The sequence below is a fragment of the Cajanus cajan genome, chromosome 2 (genome assembly GCF_000230855.2).
Source record: "Cajanus cajan strain Asha chromosome 2, NIPB_CcT2T_4, whole genome shotgun sequence".
Lineage (NCBI taxonomy): Eukaryota > Viridiplantae > Streptophyta > Magnoliopsida > Fabales > Fabaceae > Cajanus > Cajanus cajan.
In genome coordinates this window covers 63105338-63131676 of record NC_138518.1, presented here as the reverse complement: position 1 = coordinate 63131676, position 26339 = coordinate 63105338, and the positions used below count along the sequence as shown (strand labels likewise).

General features: G+C 31.2%; 2 protein-coding genes and 1 long non-coding RNA gene across 9 annotated transcripts; 2 read left to right on the top strand and 1 right to left on the bottom strand.

Moving 5' to 3' along the window:
• The first annotated feature begins 7072 nt into the window (after positions 1-7072).
• LOC109812043 (uncharacterized) lies at positions 7073-8154 on the top strand. The gene is made up of 2 exons (XR_014431647.1): positions 7073-7740; positions 7827-8154. It is a non-coding gene; the product is annotated as an uncharacterized LOC109812043 (long non-coding RNA).
• Positions 8155-10818: 2664 nt separating this feature from the next.
• On the top strand, positions 10819-17765 carry LOC109812025 (lysine-specific demethylase JMJ28). 5 transcript variants are annotated; one of them, XR_014431646.1, is made up of 14 exons: positions 10819-11631; positions 11713-11855; positions 12576-12681; positions 12772-12904; positions 12997-13060; positions 13145-13871; positions 14100-14423; positions 15107-15661; positions 15737-15812; positions 15896-15981; positions 16370-16489; positions 16588-16780; positions 16950-17067; positions 17154-17765. XR_014431646.1 is itself a non-coding variant. In XM_020375880.3 (12 exons), the coding sequence occupies exons 1-12, from the start codon at positions 10954-10956 to the stop codon at positions 16657-16659; spliced, it is 3084 nt and encodes a 1027-aa protein (XP_020231469.2). In that variant the 5' UTR covers positions 10819-10953; the 3' UTR covers positions 16660-16877. The 5 variants fall into 5 exon arrangements, 2 of the variants coding, with proteins under 2 accessions (XP_020231469.2, XP_020231470.2); XR_002240893.3 differs by lacking the exon at positions 16950-17067 and having other exon boundaries at positions 17167-17765; XR_002240892.3 differs by lacking the exon at positions 16950-17067.
• A 1770-nt stretch (positions 17766-19535) lies between these two features.
• Positions 19536-24695, bottom strand: LOC109812033 (uncharacterized). Of its 3 annotated transcripts, none has more exons than XM_020375892.3 (5): positions 24417-24695; positions 21614-22955; positions 20659-20916; positions 20140-20295; positions 19536-19881 (listed from the first exon to the last, which is right to left on the bottom strand). In XM_020375892.3, exons 2-5 carry the CDS (start codon positions 22946-22948, stop codon positions 19762-19764), a joined length of 1869 nt encoding a protein of 622 aa, XP_020231481.2. In that variant the 5' UTR covers positions 22949-22955; positions 24417-24695; the 3' UTR covers positions 19536-19761. The 3 variants fall into 3 exon arrangements, with proteins under 3 accessions (XP_020231481.2, XP_082924757.1, XP_082924758.1); XM_083068631.1 differs by lacking the exon at positions 24417-24695 and adding an exon at positions 23992-24035; XM_083068632.1 differs by lacking the exon at positions 24417-24695 and adding an exon at positions 23897-24005.
• Between the last annotated feature and the right edge of the window lie 1644 nt (positions 24696-26339).

The window sequence follows — 26339 nt, the reverse complement described above, 5'->3', positions numbered from 1 at the left end:
GTTTCTTTTATTTTTTCTTCTTCTTTAATATTACTAGAATTCAGATAATTTGTAGATGAATTTTGTTCGTCCTAAAAATTTGATTTACAAAATAAGACTTGAATGAAAATAAAATTGTGGTGGTATATATATGTATATATGTGAGAATGGATCCTTTTATTATAGAAGTAAGTTTATCTAGACTTACTCCGTTCAATAACTTATGTTCTACATCAAATTTCAACGATTCAACTGTTCAATTTAAAGTTCTTAATTAATGTATAGATCAAATCTGTAAATCTTTAAAAAATTTGAAAATTATTTGATATTTCATTTCATTAATTCAAATTGACGGATAATTATAAAACTATTTTATATATTGATTCAAATTAATAAAAACGAAATATCAAATAATTTTCAAATTTTTAAAAATTTGTAGATTTGATCTATGCATTAAAAACTTTAAATTAAATGGTTCAATCGTTGAAATTGTATGTAAAACATGAGTTGTTGAACAAAATAAGTCTAAATAGACTTACTCCTCATTTATTTATTTATTTATATATATATATATATTCAATAATAAGATTTGAATGGAAACAAAATTATGGTGTTGATATTCAATATTCGTCTCAACATCTTTTGTGCTGTCACTAATTAGTTGCCAAAATTCTTGAGTATATAGTTCTTTTAATTTTGAAGATCGTGTTGGAGTTACATTAGAAATTATGAACGAGTGTATTATTCTATTTTTTTTATTTATTAACCAGTATCCTAAAGCATTATTTAACAATTTCTTCAAAATTAAATTGAAAATAAAAAAAATGGCTACCTAGTTCTATTCCTAAACAAATAAATTGCACAAAATTGCGTCCGTTCACGCATCACTCACGCGTGTTGATTAACATAGTATTTAAAAACAAGTGATTAGAGTATATGATAACAAGAAGAAATTCTTATATACTTTAAAAAAATATAGTGCACGGTTAAAAAAAAAGTGCACCAATTAGTACATTCACATATCACTCTTAATTATTAAAATGACTACGTACTGACTACTCAGAATTTAAAATTATTATATCTTATACTAAAAAAAGTTATGTTGCTTAAGAATAGGTATATTACGTTTTTATGAGTTAAATTCATTTTAAATGTGCAAGTTATATTATATAACACAATATTTTTAACATACTATTATTTACTCATATTTATTAGAAATTATATATGAAAAGATAAGTAATACCTATTAAATATAGAATTGTATAGTTTTTAAAAAAATTTAAATAAGAAAAATATATTTTTTTTATTTCATAGTGATTAAATTAATAGAGAAGATGCTTGTTTTCTCTCCTACTAGTTCTATTGAAATTCTCAGTCTTCATTTATGAAATTAAGCTTGAAAGTAAGTTAAAAAATGATGGAGATACAAAAGGTGATGATGCCCCACTTGAGAGTGAAGATGAGCAAGAAGTAAAAAACTTGTCACAAGGAATAATTCTTTAATAAAAGTTCATAAGAAGTAGATTTTCTTAAGAGAGATTTAAAGCTTCTAATAGAAAAAATTGAAACTCAATTTCATTCATCAATCAAAAGTGTTCGCCATAGAAAGAGAACATGTATATATAGAGTTTGATTGCTTGTATTGTAAATTAAATTGACAGTGGTTACATGTAACCTAAGTTATGTTAACTTGTATATTCAACCTAAGTTATGTTAACTTGTATATTCAAGACTACTAACTTTAGTTATAATTTGAATTTTAAATTTCTCTCTTAAAAATATCATTATCCTAAATCTAGAAAAATCAATAGAAACTTACTACATGACAAGACATAGTATGTATAATTTATGTCAACATCCTAAATTTAGAAGAGTGAATATGGGTTTTTCACATAACAAGATGTCAAAAATGCAATTAGGTGTAACACATGTGACTTATTGGAGTTTCGATAGAACATGTGAGCACTTTGTCTACCAAGTAGACGTCCACATATAAGAACTAGGGATGACAAATATACTCGTACCCGCGAGTAATACCCAAACCCGTCCCAACTTTGACGGGGAATACCCGGTTTGACTAGGTATGGATACGGGTACGAGTAAAACCCAATATATTAAATCGGGTACAGGTACGGGTATGAGTATGTACTTACCCGCCCCGTACCCATACCAGTACCAGTCCCCGTTCCCATTTTTAATTTAATACCCACTTTCAATTTAATTATATTAAAGAATTTTAATTTTTTTTATGTGTGATTATTTATTATAATATGAGATAAAAAAATAATCTAATTATAATTATAATAATAAAAAAATAATTTAAAAATATCATATATTTTTTTACAAAAAATAAAAAATAAAAAAATTGACAGGTACAGATATGGATCCGGGTATACCTGACACCCGACGAGGACGAGGATGAGGATGAAAATCATATACTCGATGGGTACGGCTACAGGGACGATGATGAGTTTAACTGGCGGGGACAGGGACGAGTATCATGAAACTCGTGCCCAACCCACCCCGTTGTTATCCCTAATAGGAACCTCACGTCCATGATTCTCTCACGGGTCAATTTAAGTCTAATAAGTTTATATCTCATTTTCTAATTACATCCCCTAAAATAATATTTACACTCCTAAAAAAAATTACAAGGAAATAACTTCTTATACTAATTGGTCAAAAAATTCAAGGTTAAAAATAAGAAAATATTTACAAGAAAAAAATATTTACAAAAAAGAGAAAATAGACTACTAAAAAGAACTCAAAATCAATATAAAAGTTTATGTCTTATTCTTTTAAGTTTAACTCACTTCTCTTTGACTCCTTTTAAATTTGACCTCTTGACATGATGTTATCACATAAAAATTAATCTTCATATTTTATATATGATATGATAAATTTTTTATATAAAAAGTATTACATTGAAATATGCATTTAATTTTGATATATCAATCTTAACTAAGTTAAATTACTTTTTTGTCTCTCATTTAATTTAATTTATTTAATTTGATCTCTTTATTATTAAAAATTTTAATTTGATATCTTAATTTTATAAAATAATATAATACGGTCATTTTTATTAAATTAAGAATAACAATGTTAATTTCTTATTCATGCGATATAATAGGAAAATGACACGGATTCCTAGGTTTACGAAATGACACATGATGCTATAGTTTATTTATTAAAAAAATGTAATATATATGTGTGTGAAAGAACGTGTTACTATCCCACTTCAAATTAAATATACACTTTCGATATTGTCTTAACGAGAGTTGCTTTCTTTCTTAGTTGTACTTTCAAATATACACGTAGGAAAGCTAGAAAAAAAAAAATGAACTCCCAAAATATTTTCTTAAAACTAGTAGTTACTATTTAGAAGTTTTGAATAGCGAAAATAAGATAATATATCTTTTACTTCACATTAATAAAAATAATGTGAACAAAAATTAAACACAATGACACACAAATGACAATATAATATGGAAAAAATAATAAAATAAATTTCGCAATTGAGTGAAGATATTGATCACTACGGGAGTCCCTGAATACAATGAATCTTATATGAACGAAGAGTGTCTCCAATTTCATTCAATTATCAAATGATTTAGTATGATTCCTGTTTTCTCCTTTGTCAAAAATTTTTTTCTTTCTTTTTTCTTCTTTTTGTGTATGGAAGAGACAGAGTGTATCCTCCTTAGGACAAACCAGTGAGAAAAAAAAAAGCACTAAATGTCTCCGTTAAAAAAATAATAAATTTATATAATTATTAGAGGTTATATATATTTATTAAAAATAAAATAGGAAAATCAAAAGTGAACTCCAAATAAAAAAAAATCTTTTATTGTTAATATAGATATAGATATTAGTCCAAAACACATGCCTATACGCCCAAAATCATGTGAGAGCACAACTTATTATTTTCAAAGCCCATGTTTGTTGGCCCAAATAAACATTATTTATTTATAGAGAATAAACTTATAATTACTTATAAGAAAACATTGTTCAATTAAACATATACGTGAAAAAGCTAACGGTAACATAAAACAATGTTTAGGATTGGTTTGTATTTGATCCAAATACTCAATATAAAATATTTCTTTAATAAGCTTTAACAGACGTGTGGAAAAAAAAAAAGTAAACACCCTAGGCTAAGAGCAAGTAAAGAGACAAAACTCTCGTATGTTCATCATACTTCACACAACTTTTTATTGGTCAAAACTTTTTTGAATAACTCTTTCTCGATATCTATCCACCTTTAGGATTAATAATTAATCTCACAAATTAACATAAGATTTTTTAGCGTCTTTTGTTCTCATTTAAATACTTTTTGAAAAACTTTTCAAAAGATCATTCATCCTTATATTACTCCAAGCTAAATATGCTTAATTATAGGGTTCTTAAGTGATAAATTACTGAAAAGTAGATACATCTTATTGATATAGATAATACAAATTAATTTCTTTAAGTCATTTTCAAATGTACAATCTCGCACTTGTACAAATCTTTGAATCTCTTTCATTATACTGTGTCACAATTGTTACGAGCCTACTAGCTTTTGCCAGGTTCGTTTTTGAACCACATCGTACTCAGAGAGAGAGAGAGAGAGAGAGAGGACTTCCTTGATACCATTTGAAACATTCATCAAATTTAACATCTCAGTGGTTTCATTCCATGGTACTTCACATAGTGACACTCCACAACTCTTTATTGGTCAAAACCCTTCACTGATTAGAACCCTTTGTGGGTAGCTCTTTTTGGGATATTCATCCACCTTTAGAATAAATGAATGACCCCATAAATCAACACAAAACTTTTCAATGTGTTTTATCTTCACTCACACTTTTTTGGAAAACTTCCTAGAAGGTTACTCATTCATAAATTTCTCAGAGAGAAACACACTGTGAAGTTCTTAAGTGATGAGTACCTAAAAATAAATAATTTTTTTTGGCATAGATAGTACAAATTAATTTTTTTAAAATTATTATCTACCGTATAATCTCACACTTGTACAAATCTTTTAATTCCTCTGATTCTAGTGTGTCCCGACTGTTACATCTCACACAAACATGTGGAACTTGTAAGCCAACATATGCATGTAGCTTTGTTGTTTCATTTTGACAAAATAGTTATTTGCAAACTAGGAAGGTAAAAAAATTAGGTGCAAATTACACAAATATGAGAGGTTTCCATTAACCACAACCCAGCTTAGGACATGGAGAGAAAAGAGAAATGTGAGAATCGAATACCTAATATTTAAACAACTAAATTAAATATTGAAATTATGTCTTGACTAAGTATTTTGTGATTAAAAACAAGATTTAGAAGTATAATATATATTAATATTTGACTAAATTAAATAATATATATAGAGGAAGGTTCAAACGACACCGGTGTAACTTTTACTAAGTGTTACACCGCTCAATAACTTTATATTAATTGTGAATTTTGTAAATCCAACTGTTAGATTGAAAGTTCATATCTCTTAGATCATATATGTCAAATTTTGTTAAAATTGAACAACTTGAAGGTAATCAAAGTGTTCATATTTTAGTATATTTTGAAATGTATATATTACGTCAATTTTGTTTTATGAGAATGAAGTATCAAATCATCTTAGATTAATATAAAATTTGATATAAATGATCTAAGAGATATGAACTTTCAATCTAACGATTGAATTTTTAAAATTCACATTTAATATAAAATTATTGAGTAGTGTAACACTTAGTAAAAATTACATCGGTGTCGTTTGAACCCTCCTCACACACACACACACACACATATATATATATATATATATATATATATATATTTGATATTTATCAACTTTCTTAGCTTCAATCTTTATGATCTGAAACTCAAACTCACATAATCTTCTTTCAACTACTTAGACTTCAATCTCTAACTCGGGAAAGGATCCCAAACTTGTGGGATGATCAGAAGTAAATGTTTAATCTTGAACTTCTATAATTATTTTGTCTTATTTATCTCTCTAAATTTTATGAAATTGAAAATTATAAAGTCATTTTCTATTTTTCTATTTATACCTTTGAAGTTAATAACATACTTATAATATTTTTGTAAATAAAATTTTCAAAACATTAATTAATTTACAAAAAATTGTATTATACGTTATAAAAAAAAATCTACTTCTTTGAAATATTTGTATAAATATTTCATTAATGTAGCATTTAATGCCTTATACAAATATATTAATAAATAATTGTTTTCTTATTAGGATGACACAATTTATTATTTAATTTATATTTTATAAAAAATAATTTACAAATTATGTTTAAAAAAAATTAAATGTATATTAATATAATATATAGAAAATGATACTAATATATATATATATATATATATATATATATATATATATATATATTAGTAAATTAGACTTGAAAAATACTAATTAATATAGCATTCAACACTGTTAATATTCCTTTTATACATATATATTAATAATATTGTTATTTAATTGATATTTTTGTAAAAATAAGTTCATAAAATATATTAAAAAATAAAATTATATTAATATAATTTATGATATACATAAATTAAAGTATAATCATTTATTGTTTTAGACTCTAAAATTATTTTTTTTAAAAATCTTAATCTTTGAAATTTAGAAAAGACCATAAACAATCTATAGTGGAAATATATTTCAGTTTTTTTTTTGTCTGCATAATTGTATTTCATTATGAAAGGCTCGTTATCTCCTTTCTAGGTTGCTGGATGACATTTTTCACATGCATACGAAATTTCTACACTGATCATTGATCAACCAGCCATACTTCGCGATAAATTTGGAATTGTCAAAAAATGCCATAAAGAACTACAAATTATTGTTAATATTAAAAAAAAAACCACAATTATAATCCTTTGATTTTTCTATTCATACATATCAAGAAAATGATAGTCAAGGGTCTCTTGTTTTTTAATTTTTAAACGTGCAATGCTCTATTACCTTGAACTCATTAATACGCAGACTTGCAACAAGATGTGGGGAATGAGAATTGAAAAATAATATATAACTATTAACCAAAATAGAATTAATAGAAGATATACTAAATAATGTCATGCAGTACAAGATTTCATTGTAGTACAATTGACCAGTACAATAATTTCCAATGATGGCTAAATTGGCAAATATTTAGCAGATAATGATAGATAAAAGAGCAATTAATGGTTAACTACTAGTCAATTAGTAATCAAATGGAAGTACGAACGAATGGTTGGTGTACTACATTGAACATTCTCTATGAAAGTTTTAATTACCAACGATATTCATATCATAATATATATAGATACAAATGCAATGACAAAGGAATTTGTAATACTTGAAATGGATCTCCTATAGTTTTGGAAACTCCCCATATTAGAGAAACATCATTGAGTGCAGCGTTGATGAAGATTCTCTCTCACTTGTGTCTCTCAGGAAGATGTTTCATGGTGTTAGTGTCATCAATGCTGCACTCAATCATGTTTTTCTGGCAATATGGGATTGAGAGAAGTGAAAAGCATCCAAATAAGCAAGACAGGTTGTGCTTCTTTATATTACTTTCATCCTTTTCTTGATTTTTAGGATTTTTAGTTATCGGGCACATATCAAATTTGGCATCCATTTATCTATTTCTTTTTCCTATTTTCACAAAATTTTAGCCATTTTTATTTCAGGAACTAAGGCCTTATTGTCACCTTTCTTACAGCTCAAAAATAGAGTGCATGATTAACATTTTCCATTATTCTCAGGTATTGTAATTGCAAAAATTCAGGAATGAATCATCATGTCATGTCGATGACAATTTATTGACACTGTCTCTTGAATTGGATTGTAGATTTCTTATGATCAGAATAGAGGAACAATTTCTGTTCTTTTGTTTCCCAGCACACATAATATAGGATGAACTCTGAAGAAAAGAGATGAGAAATCCAAAGTTGATGGTATCCCATGATTTATCAAAAACATTATGCCATCCAGCAGTGCAGACAAAAATAAATGGTTAACGGGTCATCCAATTTGTTGCCAAAAGTGCACTTTTTCAGTGAATTGCAGTTGAGAGTCTCAAGATCATGAAATGTAAAACCAATTTTTTTTTTAAATTTCTCTCTTGAATTTTTGTATGCTTGTTTAATGTCAATGAGGTTCACCAACAAGTTCATCTACTTTTCTGTATTAATTGTTCACTTGACCGTAACACACAGAGACACCTAATTCCTTTGTAAGTGTAAAAATAAATTATATAAATTTTGCATTTTTTGAACAATATAGCTATAAGAAAATAAACTTAGAAATAGGGATGGAAAAATGAACTAGTGTGTTCCGTTTATAGATGAACTCAGTGGACTAATAGGTTGATATGCCAAAAGTTTAAAAATAAGAAAAAAATATAAAAAGTAAAAAACATTAAAGAAAATAATTTTCTAACTTAAAATGACGAGTCCTAAACATTCATCGTTTTCATACAAAAATGAAACATAAATTTGAAATTCTACATATTTTTACCATACTAAAGAAAAATTGTAAGTCACATAGGCTATCTTATACTACGAGCATGTTTGTTGATAGGTTAAAATAGTATGGGTTCAAATAGACTAATTAGTTAATAACACTTTCAATCTTTTTTGAAAAAAAATGAATTGAACAAGTTGATCTTACTAAAATTTTATACAAACTACTTAAATTTTATATAAATAAGTAATGTGATTTTTGTACCTCCTAATAAAAATAAAACATTGTTTAGGAATCAAATTCTATTCAAAATACTTATTTGACCCAACTCCAAGTGTGTCGAGCTTACAATAAAAACATAGCCTAAAGTTCTCTTATTCAACATCAAAGTTAATAATAACAACAAACTTATATTTCAATTGGCATGGACCCAAGTATTTAATATTTAATGTGATATTAGTGCCAAAGGTTCCATAGTTTTTGTTTGGGCAACTCTCAACATTGTTGCAAGTCCTTTGCATGATCCAACCTGTGACCAAGTGCCATGGTAGTCCCACACTATTTTCTAACCTCTGACCTAGCCATGGTTAAGACTTACTGAAAAGAACTCGGGTACTTGAAAAAGCTTTCTGATATGGTAGCTGTACTCAAAGGAGGTTATTATTTTTAATAAAAAAAAAGTTACCGCCTTTAAATTTAATGCAGTGGCAATTGCAGAAGTATTTATGTCATATTCCATATTGAGGCAACAATGCAACATGACTTTCGTTGCTTTTCCAAAAACTTTTTAAGAAGTTTTCATATAGTATAAATTGTATAGCCTAATAAATATTTGAAGCAATTAAACTTTTTTGGAATACAACTGCAATGCAAATATTATTAGTTTGCATGTTGTTCATACTCTTTGATTTATATGGAATCAAAAGCTTAACAACAATTGACAAACAAACAACTCAAATTGGTATGTGTCAATATTCCATCGTGAAAGATTCTCTTTACATCAGATATGTGCAGCAGCGTGATAGTACTCTATCTGCATTCAACTGTGTGACCAATACTTTAATTCAATGTAGATACAAGATAACTGGGCTTTATACCTTTATCAAACTAACAGTTAATTAATTTGCAGCCCAAAAGAAGTACTCTTTCTTAGTGCTCTAATTACACCACTAAACTACAACAAAGTAAGCTAATCTACTGCATGAGGAAAAAAATGTAAAGCCTAATCGTTTTTCTGATTTTTTTTTTGGTGTGAATTACGTATATTGAAACAAGCATGCTTAAATCAAATAAGATTATTTCAACCGATAAAATATGGCTTGAATCGAATAGAAATAATCTTAATAGTAAAAAGTTAGAATGATATAAACAAAAGTTTTAGATTATAACTTTATATTATCATTATAATAACTTCTTGTTAAATTGAAACAATCTTTTAATTTCTTATTAAATTGAAACAATCTTTTATCACTTAATTCACGTGTTAAGTTATAATAATCTTTTATAAGTTGATTTTTGTGCTCTATAGTAAGATAACTATATCACAAGACCATAGGTTAATTTTGGAAAAAATAAAGGTTCTAGTTGATGGATTGCTGGAATATTTATGATTTCTAAATTCTTGTCACTCAAAACTAAAATATTAAAAGGAAAAGGTTGAATGGAAAATTGTTGCTGATTTTTTTCTGTCTCTTTTTTAAAGAAGTGATTTTCAACTGACAAGTATAACACAAATTAACGTAAAACAATAAAGCATACTTCTAAACTGATCTTATGTAGTAAAAAACTAAATACCCTGGAGGAGATTGGACAGGATTAGCATATGAAAGACACTACAGAACAAAGGCAAACATCAAAGGCTGCTACAAGCCAAACAAATGACATTGGTGACAGCATTGCTCAGTCATGAATTCATGCACACAACATACATCCAAATTGCTTGATCAAAAGCCAAATGCAACACATCATGACACTATCATTAATACAAATGCGGTTGATTTCAGCCCAAGTAACTCAAAAACATGCAAATATGCCCAAAAAAATCCCAATTCCAATACCCCAAAGATCAGTTACATAATTTGGAAGCAAAAACTGGTTACAAAAAAACCAAGAAGAAAAAATAAGATAAAAATGAGATAATAATTATTTTTTTTTTGAATACCCTGCAGCATTTGACAGAAATACTTTGGATATCTATGATAAGATCAGAAGATTTCGATTAGTCTCGATCTCCGCTGATACAATCAATGATCCCAACGTTGAAGATTAAGAGACCAAACAGGACTCTGCAGTTGCCAATAATTACGGGAATATGCCATTGCCAATGCCAATGCCATTCATTCTCACTGTTTTTTTCTTCCCAATAAATAACACTCTTTGGGCCTGGAAAACAGAAAAACCCTTTTTTTTCCCCCTTCTCCTCTGCGCTCGCTCGCTGCAGAGAACAAAACACGGGTTCTCTGCGCGCCTAGGTTAAAAAAAAAATCCCAATTCTCTCGGAAAATCAAAATTCAATGGCGAAGAGACCCAAGGAGGAGGAAGCGGAGGAGCCTCTGCCGGACCATCTCCGCTGCGGCCGCACCGACGGGCGCCAATGGCGGTGCCGGCGGCGAGTGAAGGACAGTCTGAAGCTCTGCGAGATTCACTACCTCCAAGGTCGCCATCGCCAGTTCAAGGAGAAGGTTCCCGAGTCCCTGAAGCTTCACCGGAAGAGAAAACCGAGCGAGGAGCCTAACGCTCTCGACAATGCCGAATCTAGGGTACGGAGAACCTCGAGAATCGTGAAGAAGAAGCGCAAGCTTTCCGAGGGTTCCGACGCGTTGGTCGTTGCCGCTTCCTCCGCCGCCAGGAAGAAGAAGGAGTTGAAGCAAGGCGATGTGCAGTTGGAGCTTTTGAGGATGGTTCTCAAGAGAGAAGCTGAGAAGAAGAACAAAAGCAAGAGCAAGAAGAAGAAGAAGAAGAAGGTTAAGAAGAAGAAAAAGGAAGAGGAAGAGGAATTGTGCTACGGTGAAGGAGAGCTGAGGAGGGAATTGCCCAATGGTGTAATGGAAATCTCTCCGGCTTCGCCGAATCGTGATTACAACAATGTGGGTTCTCATTGTGATGTTAAAGTGGGTGTTGATTGCAGAACTGTTACTCCTCGTTACTTTAGGTCCAAGAATGTTGATAGGGTCCCTGTGGGGAAGTTGCAGGTGAGTTCAGCACAGCATTAGATTGTGACATATCTTTTTGTATTTGTGAGGTTTTAATTCTTTAACTCTGCTTTTGTTTAGATTGTGCCGTACGGGTCAAATTTGACCAAGGGTCAGGGTAAGAGGAAGAAGTGCCATTGGTGTCAGAGAAGTGAGTCTGGTAACCTCATCCAGTGTTCGAGCTGTCAGAGGGAGTTTTTCTGCATGAACTGCATTAAAGAGCGGTTTGTTATTGTTGAATTCAGTTCGCTTTCCCAATTTTGAGCATGAGAATGATAAACCTTTGTGATGTTATCTGTGTCTGTTTGCTCTTGTTTCATAGTTTGATGTTATCTGTGAGGTGTTTTTTTATGTGCATTATAGAGTATTTGTTCACGATTGAAGAAATATTGATTTTGATTCTTTAAGGCTGTTCCTGGGGTTAATTTTTTGGGGCAATGCAGAAGCTTGAATTTAAAAGGCATGGTTTGGTTAATTGAACACCTCTTCTCATAAGCCACACCTTCTGCTTAGATGAATAGGGTGTTTGTTTCCGTGTCAATCTTGAATGTTATATGCGCATAGCCCAGAAGTGACAAATACAGCTTCCTCTACATTTCAAGAAAATTGGTGCGATTATCTGTGTGTATTAGACATGTGTCCAAACACGCTAGTAAGGATGCCCCTTTTGATGTGGTTAATAGAGATGTGTGAAATGTTTATTGTTATCAACAGTGTTTAATAAGAATAATTAAAATTTTAAAAAGAAAAAATGATTTCCACATTTCAAGCATATTATCTATTTTTACTAGTTTTTAGAAATAATAATAGCAGATGGATCAATAATGATTAGTGCTAAGATGTTTACCAATATAATTTCTGTTGCCTGTTGTTCCTTTTGAATTGAGAATCACATTTTATTCATATCATGAGACATTTGTCAATATTTTTCGGAACAAATTTAGGTATTGTGACACTCAAAATGAAGTTAAGAAGGCATGTCCAGTTTGTCGCGGAACTTGCACTTGTAAGGTCTGCTCAGCAAGTCAATGTAAAGACAGTGAAAGTAAGGTCTGACATCAAACATGGACGCTCTTCTGCTTGAACTGTTTCATTTGTAGCATATACTGATGCTTCAATTTATGGCCTGTTGTTTTTCAGGAATATTTGACTGGAAAAAGCAGAGTTGATAGAATACTGCATTTTCATTATTTGATCTGCATGCTTCTTCCAGTACTAAAGCAAATAAGTGAAGATCAGAATATTGAGCTAGAAACAGAAGCAAAAATTAAAGGTAGTTATTTTTGTTCTTCAAACATTAATGTTTTCTGAAGCAATTTTCTTTTATTGGAACACATTTGTTTTAGATTCCTTTGTGTGTGGCAGGGAAAAATATTTCTGATATTCAAATCAAGCAGGTTGAATTTGGCTGCAATGAGAATAGTTGTTGGTAAGTTCTCTTCTCCAGGTGCTATTGAGAAAAGTGACATGATTTTCTGGCGCTGCTTGTTAACTAATGTTACATTTGTCCCAGCAATCACTGCAAAACACCCATTTTGGATCTCCATAGAAGCTGTCCTGGTTGTTCATATAAGCTATGCTTAAGTTGTTGTCAGGAGTTAAGTAAAGGAAAAACTTCTGGAGAAATTAACTCATCTATGTTCAAGCAACCTGATAAAATGAAAGCTTGTGATGCTAGTGAGAGCCATACTTTGGGTGACAAAGCCATATCTAGTGGCAATTTAACTGATACTTCAATATTGCCTGAGTGGACAAATTGTAATGACATTGATAGTTTATCATGCCCTCCTACAGAGCTTGGTGGTTGTGGTAATTGTCACCTTGATTTGAGATCTGTTTTCACCTCTAGTTGGATCAAAGAGATGGAAGTAAAGGCGGAAGAAATTGTTTGCAGCTATGACTTCCCTGAAACTTCAGATAAAAGTTCTAGCTGCTCATTGTGTTTTGACACTGATCACAGCACTAACAGATACAAACAGTTACATGAAGCAGCTCTAAGAGAAGATTCCAATGATAATTACTTGTTTTGTCCCACGGTGTTGGACATTAGTGGTGATAACTTTGAGCACTTTCAGAAACACTGGGGAAAAGGCCATCCTATAGTTGTCCAAGATGTGCTCCAAAATACATCAAACCTCAATTGGGATCCAGTAATAATGTTCTGTACTTATCTTGAGCAGAGCATTACAAGATATGAGAATAATAAAGATTTACTTGCATCTTGTTTGGACTGGTGGGAGGTCAGTATACCATCTAATTGCATATTTTATGTGTCACAATTCTTTTAAATTGATGTCGTTATTTGACCAGAAAGTGTTAAACTACCTTAAAATATTATTTATTCAATTTAATGCATTTTTAATTATGGTCTGAAATTTAGTGTATAGTTATTGTATATGTGTAGCCTGTAAACCTTGTTCATAGTAATGATTTTGCTGCCATTGTTAAAAGTGCACTATTATTGGCAGGTGGATATTAACATTAGGCAGTTTTTTACTGGGTCTGTGAAACGTCGTCCTCAGAGAAACACCTGGCATGAGATGCTGAAACTAAATGGGTGGCTGTCTTCCCAAATATTCAAAGAGCAGTTTCCAGCTCATTTTGCTGAGGTAATTGATGCCCTACCAGTTCAAGAATACATGCACCCGTTGTCTGGTCCTCTGAATTTAGTGGCAAATTTGCCACATGGGAGTGCAAAACATGATATTGGCCCATATGTCTATATATCTTATGACTCTGCTGACAAAGAAACTGATTCTGTTACAAAACTCTGCTATGACTCGTATGATGTGGTAGGTGTCCTTCCTTGTTATGTTATGCTTCATTTATTCTTAAATATATCTTGAGTGATATTATCCTGCACTTTTCAGTCATTAATTACTGGTTTTGAACAATATAATGTTCAAGTGATTTCAAATATTATGAACTAAGCTTCTTTTTTATTTTTCCTTTTGTAAAAAATGTATGTGTATATATCCTTTGATGACAACTTAAAGTGGATCTCATCTTTTGAAGCATCCTCTCAGCATGTTTGCTTTTCATAAAGATTGTTTTTCCCTTGCAAATTTTATACTATTTGCAATGAAAATCCTGTCCCCTGTATATATGCTTGTTTTTGGTCTGGAAGTGAAAATATGAAATGTTTTCTCAATAAAAGTAGTAGTGCATCCTATGTTCATGTAATTTCGAAATCCTACAATTACATTTTGGACTATAACAGCCTTGATGTTCATTTCTACGCTGAATACCAGTACTCAATCATGCTGAAAAATAGATACCATACCAGAAATAAAACTTGGTCAAATCCTTAGTCATTCATAATCAATTTATTAGGACCTGTTCTAGCTTTCATAGAAATTAAAAGTTGCAACTGATTCCTTCTCACTCTCAAATAGCAGTTGCTTGCACTTAGTTTGTAAAAGGAATATTTTGTTTGATATCCATGCTGTTTTCTGTGTCTGATTTGTAATTCCAGGTTAATATTATGACACATGCCACGGATGTCCCCCTCTCTACAGAACAGCTTACAAAAATAAGAAAGTTACTGAAAAAGCACAAAACTCTCTGTCAAATGGAGACTATTGCTACTGTGGAGATACAGGAACAGAAAGTGAATGGAATGACATTATTGGATGCTGAAAAAATGGAGCAAAAAGACTTGCAGAGTATGGTTGATGAAGGATCAAACTTTTTCAGGAGAGTCAATAGAACATCTTGCATCTCAACTGAAGCAAAAAACGTTTCTAGTCAGAGCAAAAACAGCAATATTTCCCAGAATGGAGAATGTGATGTTTCTGATTCTGATTCTGGACCTGCCTTACTTCTCCATGGGACAGTTCAAACTACTGCATTGTCTAATCACGACAATCCTAGATATCCCTTTGAAAGATCACAAAGAAATAAAAATAAGTTTACTGAGCAATCTGGTGCCCAGTGGGATGTCTTTCGTAGACAAGATGTACCAAAACTCATAGAGTACCTTCAAAGGCACTATGATGAATTTTCTTATACCAATGACTATTACAAGAAAGTAAGTACAAAATAAGACAATTCCGAGGAAGGATTTTGATTGAGTTGATGATTATTCATTTTCTCTTGTCTGCAGCAGATGGTTCATCCAATTCTAGATCAGAGCATCTTCCTTGACAGTACTCACAAAATGAGACTAAAGGAGGAATTTAGTAAGTAAATATGCTTGTATCTGTTTGATCATCCATTACAGTCCTAGATAACTTCGTTTGACACATGCCTGTCACTATTGCAGAGATTGAACCATGGAGTTTTCAGCAACACGTTGGACAAGCTGTCATCATTCCTGCCGGATGTGCATATCAGATCAGAAATTCTAAGGTTTTGTGCATTAGCATAAATTTTTTCTCTGGCTAGCTTGAAAAACAGAAACGTTATTGCATTTTATTTGTTATTGAACTGGATATCCATGCTTTTGGACATTTTTATAATTTGAAAATTTTCAAGTAATTTCAATGTATGTTAAGCTATACCTTTTAGCAAATGATTTCTCAAGAATGTATGGATGTTTTTAGCCATCAACACTTGCATTTTATATGAAATGTAGAAGGAAAGCAAAAGGATGATTACACAATAATAATATTAATGGTCTTACTTTCCGTATAATTGCTCATGAAGGATTTCATTATCTCAATTTTAGTCTTTGTATAGCCCTGTTATATACTCTGAATTGTATGATTGAACGACAAGCATTTGTTCCTTGATCCAGTCTTGTGTTCATGCGGTATTGGAATTTGTGTCCCCTGAAAATGTTACCGAGGGTATCCAGTTGATTGATGAGGTTCGACTATTGCCTGAAAACCATAAAGCGAAAGCAGACGTGCTGGAGGTAGAACTTGTATTGAATTATTTACCAGTTCCTGCCTTCTCCTTTTAGTTGCACAGAATTGACTAGCCTTCCTCTTTTTTTGGCATACATAAAAACAGGTAAAGAAAATGGCGCTTCATAGCATGAATACAGCAATTAAAGAAGTACGTCACCTTACAAGCAAAACATGATCGCACCAGCTTAAAATATACTTACATGCCTCTGAGGCTCTAGAGATCTCATGTCTCAACCTCACTTCCACATCTTCATTCTTGTATATAATAATGCTCAGACACATTAATATCTAGTAAGGTACTTATTAAATTGATTGATTTCCGTCTTTGTCCTTCTTTTTTTCATGCTGTGATGTTTATGCCCTGAATTTGAAATAAATTTTATGGTTTGTGTATATTTCTTGAGTTGTTTATTTAGAGTGAGAAAAATGAAAATTTAATTTCTTTCCATTAATTTTAAATGCAAGGGAATAGGTTGATATCAATTGAAATAAATGTAGTTCTCCAGTATGCTCAATAATCACGCGGGTAGATCGATGAGTATTGTGAGTTTGAAAATGCTTAAAGTTTGATTCTTCAACCCTGGTAGATTGTTTTGAGCTACAGTTTTGTTTTTGGGACTACAGCTGGAATGACACCAATTATATAATTATAAATCTAACAATCCGCAGCCTTATCTGTCAGGCTGAGGCCCAGAGTGTGCTAACCTTGGTTGCCAAAGCGGGTTACTTTGCATGGTTCATCCCTCTTCCATGTTCATTAGCATTTGGAAGTGCTAAGCTCGGTGATATTCGTTTGCTCTATCATCTAAACTGTAGATGATGTTTTCCATCATCCATAAAGCGTGATTAACACATATGATCATATCAAAGTAGGGTAAAGCATTTGAAACCGGTTCCAAAATCAGGTTCCCAGATGGGTAAATCAGCATAAGCGAGAAGAATCTGAAAAGGTTCAATTTGTTGGTCCTAGCTCAAATTTTGGAAGTACCACACTAGGCTGTCGACATATTTTTCACCCATTCGTCACAACTGATATCATGTTTTGAAACGGTCAAGTACGTGCGATCTTTATCAATTGTTAACACTCGAATGTTGTATTGAAGTTGAATCATGAACATAATCTCTTAAAGCTCATAACTCACTGTAAAGCTGTCCATTTGATTGCCCCCAGAATTGATTGCATCAGTGTGCTACTGGACAATGGACACACTTTCACTTCCTCTGTAAATGAGTTTGATATTGGATGCTGATGATTAGGGTATATTTACATTTCTAACGAAACTGATTCCATTCATAATTAAGATTTTTCTATGATCAATCATTTAGCACTGATATTGGGAGGCTTACATACGGGCTGGGTTTAGTGGGCAAGAATGAAACGGTTAAGACAAGTTTAAAAATCAATATCACAGTTTCTCGTGTAGAAACAAAGAACAGAAAAATTAGTGATGTAATTATAATTTATTATCATTATATTTATAATGTTAGTAAACCAGAGAAAGATAAGTTGCCGTCAAATTTTCGATCATTTGCGTCTCATTTTGTAAGTACAGAACAAGTGAAAGCAAATCTTTTTTCCAAGAAAGCATTTTTAAAGCAATTGAAAATAAAATAAAATAAATAAGAGGAAAGAAAATAAAAGTTCTTGTTTAAAATATAATTGAATAAGATTTCTTGAGATTTAGTTAATTACCTTGAGTAAGCATTGACTTTTATCTTTAGATTTGAAAAGCGTTACTTATATTAACCTTTGAAATTAATTGTCAAATAAGTTTTAAAATTTAATTATGTACTGTTATTTTAATCTCTGAATGTGTATATATATATATATATATATATATATATATATATATATATATATATATATATATATATATATATATATATATATTTTAGTCACACATTATTTTAGTTTTAACCGTGAATTTACATTTTCAGGAATTTCTCTGGCGATTTTTTAGTTTCAGAAACTAATAACAATCCAAATTTAAAGAGTAAAATGAGTGTTTAGCAATTACGATATATAGACATTTTTAAATTTTTTATTCTTTACGAAAATACAAGATCAACACTCTGCCCCTTAGAATTATAAGGCCATCAGTACTCCAGCACTCCATTTTTTTCACTTTTTTTTTTATCAATGCTATTTTCTTTTTATCAATGTTCTTAAATGGTCTCACAATTACTTATTGCTCAAATACTTTTTATAATTTAAACAATTCATCTCTCCAATCAGTAACTCAAACTTTTATTGAATGAATGAATCCCACAAATAATCCCATATCATTACATTATATCTTTATTTCATATAAATACATATAAGTGGGACAACAATTCCCCAATGGAAAAATCTTAAATACTAGTGCTTAACAAGAAAAGCTAAATAAGAATTTGAGGTGTCCGAACGGGAGGTTATCAACCTTTTCTTGTTAAACACCAGAGTTGATGCTTATTTAACACCTTTTAAGTACAAGGTGCTTAAATATGCACCATTTAAAAAAAAATTCAAATAATATAAAACAAACGTTTATGTAAAAAAAAAATGTATGAAATGTAGGGATTTTTTTTATGACACTTGTTTAGCAAAACAGTATTGCTATTGAAATTATTTTGTAAGAATTCACAAATTTGACTTTTCTATTTTTTATTGGATAAACTTGAGTTAAAAAGTAAATAAAATTAAAGAATTTGACAGAAATCACTATAATATCTTTTGGGCGATTAAATTCGCAAGGTTTATCATTTTCCGTAATAAGATTTTTAAAGCTACCGGATTGGAATGAATTACTTAACTTCAAAAAAGTAAAGTATTAAGTGAAGTAGGAAATAATCTGAGCCATGTATAGTGTGTAAAAGTTATTAATTTTTTTTTTTGCTGAGATGGAAATGCTCTAAGCCCTTTGAAGATCCTCACATTTTTTATATACTTTATCCTACCAGCAAGTGTCGTCACAAGGGTTATTAATTGCGACTACCTTGGTATGTGTCAGTAAACCATATATTATCAAGAGTGTTCCAAAATATTATCAAGCTTCTGCGAGTACAACAGTATAATGGGAACAAAATTTGACCGCTTTATTAAGCTTTTCTCGTAAACTGTGATGCTCAGGCACACAGTAATAACTGCTGGAATTCAACAAAAATACATGGAATAAGCTTCCCAAAAAGACAATGAAAAAATAATGGGCAAATTTGAGAGTGCCCGTTAGTACGTATCCTGTTTCAGGTTTTGGTCAAAAAAATTTTAAGAGTCTAAACAAACAAAGAAACCTCCTCTTCAAGGGGCCATGAGCCCATCAATTGTGTACGAAAGAGACTTTGCCCAGTCAGCTCTAAGCAGCAATGTCTGCAGCGTATTCATCACATCATACCCAGGATCAAGCTTGCGCTGCCAACCCTACAAAATCACATATTTAACCATATTAAAATATCATGCAAATCACATCAGCTATTAGAAAAGGAAATGTTCTAAATATAATTTAGAGTCTGATTGAATAAAAACTAGAAGTGCCTTTAAAAGTTTCTCTATTAAAAATAAAGATTTTTTTTTCGGTAGAGAAACTCAAAAAATACTCCTAAACTTGCGTCTAAAAAACTGTTATGCTTTCAGTTCTCATCGGTGTTTTCCAAAAACTTCTACAGTGGTATACCACACCTCAAGAACCAAGGTGGTCACCAAGACAGTACAAACATTGCCATCAATGTTAACTTTATGACGCCTAACTTTCTCGAGCAATTGCTCCATGCACTCGGCAGGATGGACCAGGTCACCTTCTGGAGTGCCCCAAAAAGTGAATGAATCTTCCAATTCCTGTTAGAAAACAAAGAGCAAACCAAATGTCAAAAATGGCACAGAATCATGACCAAGAATTTCTGTGAATGAACTTAAATAAGAAAAACAAAATACATATATCTATGGTAAATCAAGCAGTCTATCAAAAGTCTGCACCGCAAAATTGTCATAAAATGAAATGTTGTTGCATATGTCAATCAACCATGAATAGATACCGCAAAACAAACCAGTCTTCTGAATTCAACAAAACAAATAAATTGAAAGTGTGTGAGTGTGTCTTCAACATGACAAATTATTTTTGTATCCTAGTGTAATGCTCAACAGAAATCAATAATCAAATAGTTCTTACCAAAAAAGAAAGTTGCAAGTTAAAACAATTACCTCAATAAATGCCTCTGGATTTGGACAGTTCTGTTGCTTTGATAACTTGAGTGTGCACTCTGCAGCCCTCCGACCATCTCGGCGGGCAACAGCTTTGAAAAATTCGACTAAATTTACCCTATCACTACCAGAGAGTTCAGCAGTCATGCCTACGTCAAGGAAAATTACATGCGGCTTTGATTTGAAGAGCCGTCTCTGAGGCTTGCTCCGTACTAGGATATTTCCGGGATGCATGTCTGCATGAATGAAGTTGTCCACCTGAAAAAAGACATCTCATGTTTTAGAAGGTAAAGTAAAACTTCAAAACTACTGAAAGAGCCAAGGCTTCTTCGCATTCATACTAAAATTTAGGATGTAAACATATTAAGGTTAAATTACACTTTATTCCTCATAACTTAACATTTTCTCAGGTTATCCTCTCAAAACTATTTGTATCACTTTAGGGTGTGTTTGAGAATAGTTGAGTTAAACTCAACTGGGGTTGATAAAAAAAAAAAAAACTAAACTACACCCATAAGTGCTTTCTTTTTGCATTGGAACACAATTTTCTGTTGAATGTAATTTTAAACTGGCATCCAAACATATACTAAATCCCTGATGTCTGAGTTACAGTGAAAAATGTTAATTTTGATCAATTTAGCTACGATTTTAGGCTCATTAACCACAGTTAAACTCAACCTAAACTTTGGTTAACATTACAAAAATATTTCAGTTTGATAAACACACTTGGTTAAAGCAAAAAAAAAATGAAAATGAATATTTGCTGCACCCACTAAGTCTTTGGTCTCCTAATCTCTCACACATACTCACATTTCAGGAAATATCAGTAATCAATCCTGATTCTTTCATGACACATAACAAACCAATGCTAAAAATAAGCCTTAAAATGAGTCTAGCATCAAACACAAGATATATAAACACCATAATAAGAAATTGTAAATGAAAGATATGTTACCAGAAGCATCTTCAAAAGTGCATTAGTACCAATATGAGCAAGAGCACTTTTAATCCTTTCATGTCCTTGAAGCTCATCAACATAATGTGAGACACTTTCACCATTTTCATAAGTTTCCACCAAAACTGCAGGATGCACAAGTGGATAGACAGGTTTAGGAAAAGAGACGTCCCTCCATTGACGGAAATTGTAAATGAAGCGGCTCAAATGAGCAGCTTCCCTAGCAAGGTCAACTTGAGACATCATAAAAACTGCAAACTGCTGAACACTTTCATCCAACCTTAACCAATTAAGTGCATGGATGAACTTTGATGATTTTGCCACCAAATTGATAATAGCAAAATCCCTTCTGATAGATTCTCCCACACCAGGATGCCTAACCTTTACTGCAACCACCAGGGGCTTTGCTTGCTGACCAGGGTAACGATATTTTAAAGAAGCACGATGCACTTGGGCAATACTTCCAGATGCAACAGGCAGTTCTTCAAAATTCTCAAAAATTTCAGAAATCTTTCGACCAAATGCTCTCTCTATAGTTTTCTTTGTGTAGCTAAAACTATGCTGAGGTGCTTTGGTATGAAGTTCAGAAAGCTTGGTACATAGATCTTGAGGAAACAGATCAGGCCGGGTAGCAGCCCACTGACCCCATTTTATGAACGCTGGACCTGCTTTTTCTAGTGTGCGATGAACAACCCGTAACCACATTTTTCTGAATTCTGGTCCAAAATAATCTACAAGTGGTGCCATCAGCATGCTTGGAGAGAATAATATGGCCAGGTAGATAGCTCTTGCTAACAAGACAAAGCCTTCTACTACAATGAATACAAATGCAAACATGTAACCGTACCCATCTTGTGCATGCATATACAAAGCATTCTGTGATGGGTAAAATTCTGTCTCTGCCCCATTTTGTTGAGCCAATGCTAGCTTTCCACATGCAAATGTCAAAAAACCAGGAACCAGCAAATACGAACGAGCCAAAGCCAGGCTCATTGCTTGAGCAATCATATTTATGGAGGTAAATCTCTTATGATCACTGGAAGAGTATTTTTTATACAGAAACTTCAAAGCTATTCGAGAATTATATGCTGCAACATTACGTACTGAAATTACAGAGAAGTTCCTAAAAGAACAGCCTTTGTGAAAGTTTCCTCTTGTCCAGTGCCACAAGAATGAATTACGTCCTGCACTAGGAAACTTATATTGCAAGTACATCCTGCATTGCTTGATATTCGGTCCCACTGAGGTAAAAGCCTCATTTGTACTTGCTTCAAAATATTTGCTTCTGTGAGTTCTAAGAATAGATTGAGCAGCTTTCCCTACGCGTCCAAGCATCAAATATCTGCAAACCAAATGTTATGTCAATTAGAACACAGATAAGCAAACAGTTTCTTTTATATTCTTCGATAGACAAAAGATGTATAAGTTGACATGCATTTAACATTTAACTTTATACTAGTATGCTATATGTCAATTCCTTCATAACCATGAAATCATTCAAAATTCGATACAGAAAATAAGTGCCCTCCACTACTCACTTTGTGGAGTGGTTTAAGCTTCAGTTTCAAATTCATATTATTTTGGGCCAATTATCTGCCTGAAACTCAAATCAGTTACCCAGCAAACTGGTCTCCTTGCTGAATTGGTGGCCAATTCAAATTTTACAATTATAATATTTTCCTTTTTCTGAAAATTTACAAGTGATAAATCTAAGGCAATTTGTAGACGTAGATATACAAAGAGTAATGCTGTGATAGGAAAAAAAAAAAAAGGAAACAAATTATGAAATCATAAGAGAAATCAATGGGTTTTTGATCAGCCAGTATATATACATTTATGTATTACTACATTCTTCTTGAAGGATATCAATATACTTAAAGCTTTAAATAATAAATAAATGAATAAATATAAACAGTCCTACATTGACTATCCTAAAGTGGATACTAAGCATTACAGGGAACTTGATTTGCTTATATATATCCCATAGAAGGTAATAAAATTGTTGTGTCTATTGCCTTTCATTTGTAGCAACTAGCAAGTCATGCTGGAATCACCATCATCAGTGCCATGCACACAAGCCCAAAAACAATTATAGTTTATGGGCCTAAAAGAGACACACAAATTAACTGAAGGGGCAGGAAGTTAAGAAGCTTTATTTTTTATTCTGTACGTTACTGTAAGCACTAAGTGAGCCAGGGAAGTTAAGTAGTTAAAACTAGCACTTAAAGGGGATAATGGAAAGAATCAAAAGCAGAAGTCAATAACAAGTGAAGGAATGAAAACCAGCAAGTGTAGCATCCTTGAAGCTACGAAATGGAAAGCTTTAAGTTGAGAATGGAGAGTGGGGAGAACTCTAAGTGGAGACAATAGATCATAACCTCCGTAAGATAATTAAAAAGGCAAACATGTATAAAAATTCATTGAGAAAATTCCATCACTCAAAGCATTCAACAAAGCCAAATCCATCCTACATTGCAAATTGCTTGGAAATTGAATCCCCCACTACCCCATCTGTTCTATACTCCTTTCTTTTCTGTGTACCCCCTTTCTTTTCTGTGTACCCCAAAATTAAAAATAAAATAAATAAACAAGCATAGAAAATTCAACGATTCATACTCTGAAAATGACAAAACGAAAAAGAGAAAAATAAAATTCCAAAGGCATATATTCCCATCAAAGACCCCAAGTCTCCATGGTTCCAGAAAGCAATAAAAAATTCCTCCTTAACGAAGGAAACGCGTGATCCGTTACTAATTATGGAATATGCGCAGTGTGTAGCAAGAAAATGCAACAAAATTGGAACCTGTAAGGAAAGCACTGAAGAACATGCTAGTTTGGTGGCGGCAGTCAAAGTGAGAAAGCGTAATTGGAAGGATCTGAAAGTGAGCGAGGAGAAGGTGAAGATGAATTGGATCGTTCAAGAGTTGGCGCGATTGTTATCACTGAGGCGGCAATAACAAGCACGAACCCTAATCGATGACGACCCAAAAATTGAAGAGCTATTTGAGATATTTATTGATTGATTCTACTATTTCGTTTCCCATTTTAATTTGATTTGGTATAAAATTGTGTACGCAATGTGTTGAGTTTCCTTCCTAATCCAAAAAAACGATATTGGAATTCGTAACGGTAAACCAAACGTGTTACTGTTTCATGTGTGTATATTTAATGTCTTAAGAATATAAATAATATTCAATTTTGAGGAAAATAATAGTTAATATTTACTTCACAAGTAAAAATATACTGAACGAGGATCAATAGATTCTTTAAAAAAAAAATATTGTAACAACAAAAAAAATATTGTAAAAGGACCGATACTTTCGAAAAAAAGTTGTTTGAATTGACAGTAATATCCTTTAAGATCATAATCTTAAAATTATTTTTATTACAATGAAAAGGATTTTTTTTGTACATAAAAAAAAAAGTAACAATTTACATTTTATGATTAAAATTTTGAATTTAATTCTTTTATTATTAGTGGAAACATATTTATATCATTAATTAATTAAAAGTTATTTTCAATATAATTATTATAGAGGTAAAAAAAATTATTATAAATAATAATTTATAAAGAAATGATAATTTAATTCTTTTAAATTATTATTAATTTAATTAATTATTGTATTAAAATAAACTAACAATATATATATAGTTGATTATTAAAGTTGTCTCTAAAAATAATTGAATTCAAATACACACTTAAATTGATGATAGACATTTACAAAATGGTATATATGAAATGACACTCCCGTGATTACTGGACACGAAACCAATGATATGATGAAAATTTTCAAACAAAATACCATTATTCATTTTTGTAATTAGTCAAAATACAATAATATATCGTTTAATCCAAAATTTTACTTGATTAAATAAGAGTTAGTAGATCTCTTTTAGAAGAATTTTACCTCTAGTGTTAAGGACCTCCTTAAATAGTTTTAAAATTAACATTTGTGAGATAAAAATTTAAGAAAAAAAAATATTAGTTTATTTTTTTTAGACAAAAAGGATTTTGATGATCCAGAGAGGTTAAAAGTAAATAAAACTTATATATATATATATATATATATATATATATATATATATATATATAATGATAATATTTTTTATTCATATTACTTGGTTATAAAGATGACTCAATATTGTACTTTAAACTAAATTGCTATCTTTAAAGAAGTTAATTTGTGTTGACAAAACATAGTGTTAGATGCAATTAATCTCTTCGAGTTTAGACGAATAACTTCTCTCAACTTGTTTCTTTTTTGTTAACTAATATCATTTATGTCTTACATAATAGAATGTGTTCCTTTTTGTTTGTCTTTATATATATATATATATATATATATATATATATATATATATTAAAAATTGTAGGGAGAGTATGAGAAAAGAGAGAATGAAAAAAAAAATCTCATATAAGTTTAAGAAGGAGCTGTAGAAATAAGCCCAAGGCCCCAAGCTCAGGCCCCACTGTATTTAAAGTGTTAAGGAACCTAGTCAAACTCCCCAAACCCCTAAGGCCCATATCAACTCGCTAGTTGGGTGGGCTTATTAAGGCCTGAATCTAATAATTTATACTTGGAAAATCGGATTGTGTGTGGACCCAAAAATAAAAATAAATGAAAAGATAAATTAAAATTTTAATAATTATTTGATGTATACAAATGATACTTGTACAAATTATTATATAAATTATCCTATGAGTATAATTATTTAAAGAAAAAGA